Genomic DNA, 10,587 nt, shown 5'->3' on the forward strand with positions numbered 1-10,587 from the left:
GAGCCTCGAAGGGCCTTCTATCTTTCGAGCCTCGATTTACTTGGTCGGCTGTCCTGTCCTGCAGCAACACACGCAGCAAATTGTAAACATGCAGCAATGGCAGACGAGACGGGCATGGCACACGCTCCCTGCAACTGTTGATCGAGGGTGCTTACATACCGGGAATGTGTGTATACGATACAATACAATCGTATGCACAATACAGATTTAGGTGCCTCGGGTCTGTGTGTCTGGTTCAGTGGACGAGTCACTCGTGGGCCGAATCCGATGCGGCAGCATGAACGAGAACGTACCTTCTCCGTCCGGCTCTCGCACCTTGCTCCTCGCCCCAGCACGCACGCACCACAAGCAGCGCGCGCAGCGTGGGTACTCTAGGTGGCTAGCTAGTCAAAGTCGTCCTTCCGCCGCGATAAACTCGGCGAACCACAACTCGAACAATGCGGCCTCGGCCTCGCCCCTGCCAATCGTGCGAGACCCCTCCACCTCCACTGAGTGATCAGGCAAGGGACGCACTCGCAGTGACTGCACCATGCAGCGCCGAAGAAGCTAACCCCGGTGCAGAGCTTGCTCGTGCTGCAAGACAGAGACCTGCAGGCGTAGGCTCGACCACGCTCCAGGATCCTCACCTGTGGGCTAGCTGTTGGTGACAGGCTCCTGGGCACGGTGGCACCAACAAATGCAATGTGAGGGGCATAACTGGAACCAGACATTCAATATATTCATCAACTTTCTTCTTTTCGGCCTCCGTCCAGTAAGCCCTTCGGCGTCGGGCTGAGGACCCATGCAGGGAAAATCGATATGGGGTCCATTCACGGCGGTCACGGCCCGTTAGCATTGACAAACCCACTGAAAGGGAAAGGAGAGAGACCGCGGGCGGCGTCTATAGCTGTTGAGCCCCTTGGCCTGACCTGACCTCGAGCCCGCCCGCAATCCGCATCCAGAAGGGGCAATCGAAGCCAAGGAGGAGAGAGGGGGGCCAGGTGCAAGTGCACACACCCAGGCCAGGCCAAAGGGGGTTGAAGGGGCCGGACAAGCCATGATTGGTCCGAACCGAACGGTGTGCCGACAATCTATTCTTGGTTGCGGGCAAAAAGTGCATTCCCGCTCCTGATTCGTCGAGCCCCATGCCATACCTGTGATGTGGCTGCCGGCGCTTAGCCCCTGGCTGTTGCCGACGTTGTGATTCGACTGCTTCTCTTGGTCCTGTGTGCTGCATTAGCGGGGAGGCCCCACCAAGACTCTTTGCGGCCCCCCCCTCGTCCATGTCACCCCTCCACTCCTGTCACCCACCTTCCAAAGTCCAGTGCCTGGGCAGCAACAGGCAGCCCGCCGCCCATGGGAAAAAAGGCTTTTTTTTCTCGACAGGAGATCTGCTAGACCCATTCCGGTCCTTGGTATCCGTCACTCTCTCTTGCCGTTCGATGCCGCTCTCGCCTTCATGCAAACACTGTCGGCCCTACAAAATAATGGCCACCAGGGACCTAGACGCTCGCCTAATCGCGGGTTCAGCGCATCGGTGCGTCGAGTTTTCTGGGGCGCCTTGGCACCAAGACAACATCAGCCGATTCTTTGAGGACACAGCAATAATTTAGAGGCATCTCCAGACTCCAACCCCCCAATGCGACCGCTCGGCCGGCCGACCCCGGGCGACCTAGCCCGCATTGGCCCAACCTCTGGCCTTCTTGAGCGCGGAACGACTGGCAGTTTTACACTTCCTCCGGGGTAATACATGTTAGCGTGGGAAGGTGGCAAAGTTAGTGATTAGCGATATTTCCCTGGAAGATACTAATAGGAGGCAACGTCCCAAGCTAACATGCATTTCCCCGTTAGAGGTGTACTCTGTATGGAGTTGTCCTACCCACTTCGTAGTGGCCTCTGCCTCTTTTGCGAACAGCACCGGCGACTTTCAACAGCTCAAGAGTGCGACAGAGGGTGAAGAAGGCGACCAGTATTCTGTAAGAACACCTGAAGCGATCCCCTTTGCCCCTTTTCTCCTTTGAACATGCCGCCCATATCGTCCCGCCGCTGTGCTCTCTCTGTTATTATTAGCACCGTTGGTACGGATACATACCAATGGATACATACAAGATAGACCCCGCCGTGGTGCGCGTCGTGGGTTCGTCTTTATGAGGAGCCCCGCACAGTTGAGTGTTCACTTTTGAGCGAATGAAGAGATTCACGTGTCGAGCTGTGCAAGGGCCAATAAGACGCGAGATCACGCGTTGCCCTTTCCTTGCGCACACTTTAAGCTCTTTACAACTGCGGAGCCCCTCCCCACATTTTCTCCCGATCGTGGGAGGTCGTCGATGTGATGAGATATTTATAGAGTCCTCCACCCCTCGTCAGTCAGCTTTGTTTCTACCCTGGCTGATTGGCGGTCAAATATCCTTTCCCTTCTCTGGTGAGGTAATCAGATCCGATGCCCGTTGGCTACCTTACGGTTTGCTGATTCGCTTGCTTGCTTGCTGCCCAGCAGACCTCACCTGCCTCGAAATACCCATATCACACACATTTTACACCCCATGTGTTGTTAGATTGCATCCCCGAATCTAGGTAATATCCGTGGCGTTTTTGCCTCGTTTGCTGGCTCAAAATAGTTTCATGGCGACGGGCGTGTTTCTTTGGCTCTCGGCCCCAGTGATGAGTGATCCCGAGTTGCGCTCGCCCCGTCCGTGATCCCAAGCGCGCTAAACGCTTGACCGACACCTTGTTCAGTGTCCGCCGACGGATATTGTGCATTTGACGCGCCGGGAGAGGAGCGCTCCGGGCTGCCTTATTGAAAGGCTGCTGTTTTTGGCATCGCGCTTATTTGTTGACACGGGCAAAAATAACCTGTCACCAAACCCGCTGTCGAAAACAGTGCAACGGTACGGAATACAGGTATCGGTAACACAGTCACGAATCCTAAAGGTTCTTGGAATTCCACCCAATTCCGCCCAGTGGTAGCCGCGGCACGCCCTGGAGTCATCAAAACCAGGAATCTTGGCAGCCGTTTTGGTATGTACGTCGAGCCCCAGGCGAGTGGCGCTCCCGACAACCGACTCGCCCCTGGCCGTTTCTTTCTCTAGCGGAAGCCGTCCGCACCCCGCGCCCCCCCGCGCGTGCCATCCTGGAAGACCAGTAAATATCCAGGGTTTGAGTGAGCGAGCGGGAAAGGGTGCCGGCCGTGTCCCACCAGCAGTCACCGCCAGTGGTGGGTGGCGGCAGCATTAGTAACCGCCAGGCCGAATGCATGTATGTCCTCGCACACATCCAATGCTCCGGCTCGATACGCCGCAGTGGACAATGCGCGGAGTTGCGAGATAGGCGACCATAGGCTGTGGCGGACACCCCAATGGTGGAGATTTCAAGATGTATTAGCTCACTTGTGACAGTTTTGGTTATTTGTGGTTTCCTCGTCTTAGAGCTGATGCAAGTTGTGACAAGCAAAATCTGTGCCGATAAGCAGCAGGAAGACTATTTCCTATGGAACTGTCCCAGCGTCATTATGATGGGCTGTCCTTGAGTCAGCAGGCATTTGGGATTGGCAATCGTTTGGTCATATTAAACCTGTCGCCATGCACCTTGACATACGTTAACTTGCTTGGCGTCGAGTCGGGGAGGCAAAAAGGGGCCATCCCAAGCGAGAACCTCACTGTGTCAAGACCAAGTTCAGCACAGATAGAAACCGTGCTTGTTCCAACAATTGAAGACTTCTATGGCAATGGCAAAAGCGTAGAAAATATGGACAAAATTAGCCATTATAAAAGGTAGCTTGGCTATTAGAAACTCCGACGTGGTTTAATCACGGTATATGAAGGCATAGTATACTTGTTGTTCTGGAAAGAAAATCTCAGCATTGGTCAGGGTGGGCTCTTGAGTCTCGGCAACAATGGCTTTAGCAAACTCGCGGTCTGGAGGGTCTACTACGGTATTGTCTACGATGGCCTTCTAACACCGCGCAGTGAATGTTAGTAACAGATACCTATCTCTTTACCTAGGATTCAAGGAGGTGAATAACAATTATCCGGAATAGCGAAGAGGTCTTAGACTGCTCTGAGATGGCACAGGAAGCTGCAAATCAACGGCGAAGACAAACCTTGTTGGAGACAGCTTGAAGACTCAAGGCCGCCCCGCTTTGATTGCCCCGCTCGGACCGCGGCCGGGTGGGCGGTGGGAGGGGGGACTGAAGGCGGTCAGCCTTGTGCGGAATACTGCCCAAAACGGAGCCTGGCTCGGCTTCTAGAGCTTTCCAAAGCTCTGCTCCTCTTCTCGACTTTTCTTCCTACATCTCTGCGACTCTTCACATTCTTCTTCCTCTTTTAATTTTCCCAACAACGTCAACTCTTCAATTCCCAAAAGGTAAATTCCCAATCTCCTCCACCACCGTTTGCACACCCCCAATCTGCTCCCTGATGATTGTTCAGCTGGCACCAGTCATAGGCCGACTTGTACTCCCTCCTTTGATGACTACGCTGCGGTCCACGAGACCATCTCTGATCGCGCTTCTTTCACACTCTTGCACGTCGCATTCAAGCTTTTGCAGACCAATTCGCTGACAAAGAGTGCAGTCCGTATTTTCCATAGTATCTTGCGCTTCTGCATCCGTCAGGCCGGACCGCGTCACAATGGTGTTGCACAACCCGAACAACTGGCATTGGGTCAACAAGGACGCCTCGGAATGGGCAAAGCAATGGCTCAGTGATAACCTGACGATCATTGAGGCCAAGGATGGAGATGTGACTGCCAAGATTTCCAAGGTCATCAGCATGGACGGGGATGTCGACGTGGCGCAGAGGAAGGGCAAGGTCATTACGATTTTTGATGTCAAATTAACTCTGGAGTACACAGGTACGTATTTCCGTAGAATAGAAGCTGCCTTGTCCCTCGTCTTCCCTGCGCACCGCGAGATCCCAGATTTTCCGTTCCATGTAAACCAAGCTCGAGGCTAAAACTCTGCTCGCATGGTCTGTAGGTTCCACTGCCGACGAGTCCGAAGTATCGGGAACCATCACCGTGCCCGAGCTCTCGCACGAGCTGAGCGAGGATGAGTTTGTGGTAAGGTTCCAGCATGTACAGTGTTGATATTCTACCGTGAATCGTCAAGCTAAGAGGCATTGCCCGCTCCAGTTCGAGATCGACATCTACTCGGATGCCAAGGAGAAACAGCCTGTCAAGGACCTAGTCCGCTCCAAGATTGTCCCGCAGCTCCGGAGCCAGTTCCTTAAGCTCATGCCAGCCCTCGTCGCCGAGCACGGCAAGGACATTCAGCACGCGCCGGGGTCCAACCCATCGAGCGGCTTCTCGACTCCCAAACTCCACGTCCCGACGTCGTCGGCGAAGGCGCCGACGCCCGCCACGCAAACCAACAGCGGCAGCATTGTCAACACCACGACGGTGACAGACAATGAGGAGTTCCGCACGACGGCAGCCGAGCTGTACCAGACATTTACGGACCCGCAGCGCATTGCAGCCTTCACCCGCGCGCCGCCAAAGGTGTTTGAGGGGGCAAAGCAGGGCGGCAAGTTCGAGCTGTTTGGGGGCAACGTCTCGGGAGAATACCTGGAGCTGGGGGAGCCGACCAAGATTGTGCAGAGTTGGCGCCTAAACCAGTGGCCGCAGGGCCACTACTCGAAGCTGAAGATCGAGTTTGACCAGAACGACGTGGACAGCGTCACCATCATGCGCGTCGAGTGGACCGGCGTTCCCGTAGGCCAAGAGGACGTCACCAAGAGGAACTGGCTGGAGTACTATGTCCGGAGCATCAAGCAGACATTCGGGTGAGTGCTGTCTGTCTCTGTTACACAAATGGTCCTTCGCCGGACATTGCTAACCCTTGCCGTCAGCTTCGGATCTATTCTTTAGAGATTCGAGAACGAGACAAATGGGATGAGAGCGCGGCGTTTTGCTGGGAATTGGCTAGTAGGTTAGTTGTAAGCGAGCATGAACGAGAGACACTAGATGCGAATAGATGGTTCTACCTTCTGAGCAACACGGGATGTAGTAGGAAAATCCGCGTTGCAGTGCCCGACACGAGGTCACGAAATAACAGCATGTATTACACAATACAATGGATAACGGAGCGTTGCTGCGGCTCCCCAAATGCAAAAAGCCTTGTTTTGGCTATTCTGCCTCGCCAATACCCCCCTTGTCCGATCTTAATTCCGTCCACCAACGCCGTGAGACAAGACACCGCCGCCGCCGCTTCCTTTGCGGCCCACTCTGTTGGCGGGGTTGGTCACTTACTGAGAAAGAGCTCCAACAGCCAGCCTCGTCAGACATCGTCGCCCTTCCTGCTTCAAGACTCATAAACACAGCCGTCTCGCATCCAACTTCTAGAGCTGCGTTCTGGGCCTCTCTTTTTGTCTTTGTCTCACCGAACAGAACGGTGTTTGTGCAATACATCATGGCTCCAAAATACAAGATCGCTCTCATACAGCTCCAGCCAAAGGTTAGTAATGATGTCATTGGCACCACCACCCGAGACAGGTCATGATCATGGCGCTGTTGTTTTGCCCGTCCACCTCGAGCGCAGCCCGTATAATGCTTGCTATCCCACCTGCGGTCATATTCCCACCCCCCCCCCCCCCCCCTCTTCCCCTAGTTTAGGCCTGAAGCTAACATCCCCAACCGACATCAGGATATCGACGTCAAAGGCAACTTTATCAAGGCCGAGTCGTACATCCGCAAGGCAGCCGCGCAGGGTGCCGACCTCGCGCTGCTGCCGGAATACCACCTGACGTCGTGGTGCCCCGAGCACCCAGACTTTGTCTCGGCGTCGGCCGAGTCGGCTGCCTATCTCGCGCGGTACCAGGCGCTGGCCACAGAGCTCAACATCAACATCGTGCCCGGCACCATCTGCATGCCGAACCCGCCCAGAGGAGACGGCTCGGCCGCCGGCGAGGAGGGCCGGGGCGGCGGCGGCGGCGGCGGCGGCAGCAGCGTCGTCGTCAAGCTGCCCGACGGCACGCCCACCGAGCTGTGGAACATGGCGTACTGGATCAGCGCGGGCACGGGCGCCATCGCCGGGTCCTACCAGAAGAAGAACCTGTGGCACGCCGAGCGCCCGCACCTGACGGCCGGCTACGCCGCGCCGCACCGCGCCTTCGACACGCCGCTGCGCCGCGCCGACGGCACTTCTGTGCGGGCCGGCCTGCTCGTGTGCTGGGACCTGAGCTTCCCCGAGGCGTTCCGCGCGCTCGTGGCCGACGGCGCCGACTTGGTGGTCGTCGTCTCGTGGTGGACCATGGACGAAACCAGCGGCCCCATGCTCGCGCTCAACCCAGCCAGCGAGCGCGTCTTCCTCGAGGCCGCCGTCGTCGCCCGCGCGTGTGAGAACACGTGCGCCGTGGCGTTTTGTAATTCGGGCGGACTGAGCCAAGTCGCTATGCCTATTGTGGGACCCGGGGGCGGTGCGGTGGCCGGGGTTGATACGGAGGAGATGCGTGTTGTGGAGGTCGACTTGGATGTTCTTCGTGTCGCAGAGGACTGGTATAAGATCCGGAGTGACCTGCACAGCCCCGGCTGGCACTACGGGTATACCCTGTACAAGGACAAGGATGGGGTAGAGGGGGATGGGAAGGGTGATGCTGTGGCGTGAGTGGGCAAGTCTGCTGTCGCCAGGAGAGGACTTGGAAGGAAGGAAGGAAATGCGGTGCATGAGGGAGGGGTGGGGCCTGTTTGCCTCTGGTCGGGGAGTCCGTGTCGGCGGGCTGTGTGGGCAGGTAGTTGCTTGCTGGCGGTGAAGATGATGTTGCTAGATGTTAGAGGTTGTCCTTCTCCTGTCCAATTGGTATCTCTTCCGGTATATTCGAGTCTGGATCGTATAGTGCTACTTGTCACTTCCTCGGCGGTTTCTATCGATGAAAACAGTGAGCTGAAAAATAAGTAGTTATAAATTTCCAGGTATATTTTTAAGGGTTTGGGTCGGTATCTTGTTTCAGGGGCGAGATCTTGTGGACAAAGGACGGCAGGTGTGAAAGTCATAGGACTGGTTTCTGTGATAGGTAGATAGTTAGGGATGTAGCGTGAGGGTAGCCCCGTGAGTGGGCAAAGCTTACTTGCTGTCACTAGGAGAGCAATTGCCAGGAAATGAAGTGTATATTCGTAGTGTTGGTATACTGTGCTAGGGTAGCCTATAGCCCACAGCCTATACAAGTAATACTGATGCCCAGACCTCCAGGCAATAGGCGTCTGTTTTGTCTATTGGTGCAGCGGCAGCTTACGATAGTATTGATATACTCCCTGCAGCCCCTGGCGCCGTCGAGTGAGTGACTATTCTTAGCCCTATTCCGTGCCCGGCCACGTACTTGCCATAAAAGTCGCGGTGCAAGTCCGTCAACGCAAGACCCCATCAAACGCCCACTATATTCCCGTCTTAGACCAAGCCCGGTATCCCGCTAATGCCGTTGCTCGTCGCTCCTTCTCGATATCTCCGTTGATATTTGTGGCTTATTCTTCGTCAGCTTGTAACATATCCGCAACTCGACTCTTCTCAACGCGTAGATAGGTAAAGCACCTAGGGAGGTAGGGTGGTGCTTACATGTCGCCCCTAGGGGCACCAACACAAGCTAGACGATCCCGCCCCAGGCCGGCGACCCAGCTACTTCGGTTTAAACTAGACCTCGCGCGCACGCGAAGGTGGTAGGGGCTGCAACCTGCTGTCGTATTTCGGCATGTTGTAAGGGGCGTTAGCGTTGCGGTCTTTTGCCTCGTTTTCCTTCTTTTCCGCTTCCTTTTTCTTTCGGCTTTCGGCGCGGCGTGCGGTTGTGCGCTTGCCTCCAAACCAACCGGTCAAAGGCATAATAGTGACTATGAGAAAGTGTGTAAATATGCTGAAGAAAGAAATGCCAAAGATAGTAGAGGGGGCAAGCTCTATTGCATCTCTTTTTCTTTTCTCTTGGCCGGGGAGTTCGTGTCGGCGGGCTGCGTGGGCAGGGAGGTAGTGCTGACCTTTGGCTTGTTTGCTGGCGGTGGGATGGTAGTGCGGGATGTTGGAGGTTGTCGTTTCCGTTGGATATGTCTCTTTCGGTATAGCCGAGTCTGGGTTGGATAGTCCTGCTATTCGCTTCCTCGGCGATTTCTATCGATGAAGGAAGTAAGTTAGAAAGAGGTGCTTGCAGATTTCCAAGCCCATTTAAAGGGATTGGGCCGGTGTCTTGTTTCAGGGGGAGGTCTTGTAGACGAAGGACGGCAGGCGTGGAAGCCAGGGGACTGGTTTCTGTGACAGAGAGTTAGGCATGTGTCGGAGAGGCCATGTTCTTCTGGCACAAGATCCGTCGCGGCCTGCACGTAGCCCCTTGAGTAGACAAAGCCTACCTGCTGTCACCAGGAGAGCAATTTTCAGGAAATGCAGTGCATATACGTGGTGCGGTGGAATACTGCGCAGGGATAGTCTAAAGCCTACAGCTTATGCAAGCAGGTACTGTTGCCCAGACCTCTAATTAGGCAACAAGCGTCTGTTTTGTCTGCCGGTGTGGCGGTAGCTCAGTGCGATAGTATTGATATACCACCTTTCCTGTGGCTCCTGGCGCCGTCGGGTGCCTGTGTTGTATATCCTATCCCGGTGCCCGGCCAGTGCCACGCCCTTGCCATACAAGTCGCCGTGCAAGTCCGTCAACGGCAACGTAAGACCCCATCAAACGCCCACTACTTACCCATCCCAAACTACGCCCAGTGTCCCGTCAATGCCATTGCTCGTCTCTTCTTCTCGATATGTCCGTTGATGTGTGTGGCTTTTCCCTCGTTAGTTTATATACATACCTCGGGTTTTCTCAATACGTGTGTAGGGAGGTAGGCACCTGAGGTAGGTAGGCACCTGAGGTAAGTAGGTACCTCACATGTCGCCCCCCGGAGGCACGGCATCAACAATAGCTATTCATCCCTGGAAAATCCCGCCCTGGCAGCTCAGTGCAGCTGGTGCCAATAATTCCGGTCATAGTCCATCTGCGCAGGCTGTGAGGCCTACGGGAACTAGGAGTTGCCGTAATATTGAGGAAGGCCCGAAGAGGCGTTGGCGCCCGGTTCGTTATTATGTGCCTCATTTTTTCGCGCGGCGTGCGGCTCCGCGCTTGCCGGTGCAACACATTATGAGTTTTATACTGCCTGCGACAACGAATACAGCTAGGGCGACTATGATGACGAATACGGGATTGTCGGTGGGAATCCCCATTTTGTTTCTTTTTCTCTTGGGAGGGAGGGGGGTTTTTGTTTGCTGTTGGTTGGGGAGTCCGTCGGCGGGCTGTGTGGGCAGGTAGTTAGTTAGTTCCAAGTGTTGGCGTGCTTGCTGGCAGTGAAATGATATTGCTGGAGTTGGATGTTGGATGTTGGATGTTGGATGTTGGATGTTGGATGTTGGATGTTGGGTGTTGGGTGTTGGGTGTTGGATGTTGGATATTGGATATTGCCGTCTTCGCTATAGCGGATAGTGCTGCTATTTACTCCCTTGGCGACTGCTGCCGATGAAGACAGAAATCCAGAAATGAATGCCCGCAGAGATTTGGAGTCTCTTTTCTAAGGATTTGAGCGCGGTATCTTGTTTCAGGGGGGAGGCCTTGAGAACGAAGACGGACGGCAAACATGGAAGCCTGTTGCCGTGGAACTGGTCTC

At 55.1% G+C, this 10,587-nt stretch overlaps 1 protein-coding gene across 1 annotated transcript; it reads left to right on the top strand.

Annotated features, from left to right (window-relative positions):
* Positions 1–4,607: 4,607 nt before the first annotated feature.
* B0T26DRAFT_669666 (putative chaperone binding protein) lies at positions 4,608–7,579 on the top strand (the record flags this gene model as incomplete). Its single annotated transcript, XM_060439088.1, has 5 exons — positions 4,608–4,830; positions 4,955–5,037; positions 5,110–5,759; positions 6,364–6,430; positions 6,620–7,579. 5 exons carry the CDS (start codon positions 4,608–4,610, stop codon positions 7,577–7,579), a joined length of 1,983 nt encoding a protein of 660 aa, XP_060302122.1.
* Positions 7,580–10,587: the final 3,008 nt, after the last annotated feature.

This window comes from Lasiosphaeria miniovina (assembly GCF_030549165.1).
Source record: "Lasiosphaeria miniovina strain SMH2392-1A chromosome Unknown B0T26scaffold_1, whole genome shotgun sequence".
NCBI classification, from domain to species: Eukaryota; Fungi; Ascomycota; class Sordariomycetes; order Sordariales; family Lasiosphaeriaceae; genus Lasiosphaeria; species Lasiosphaeria miniovina.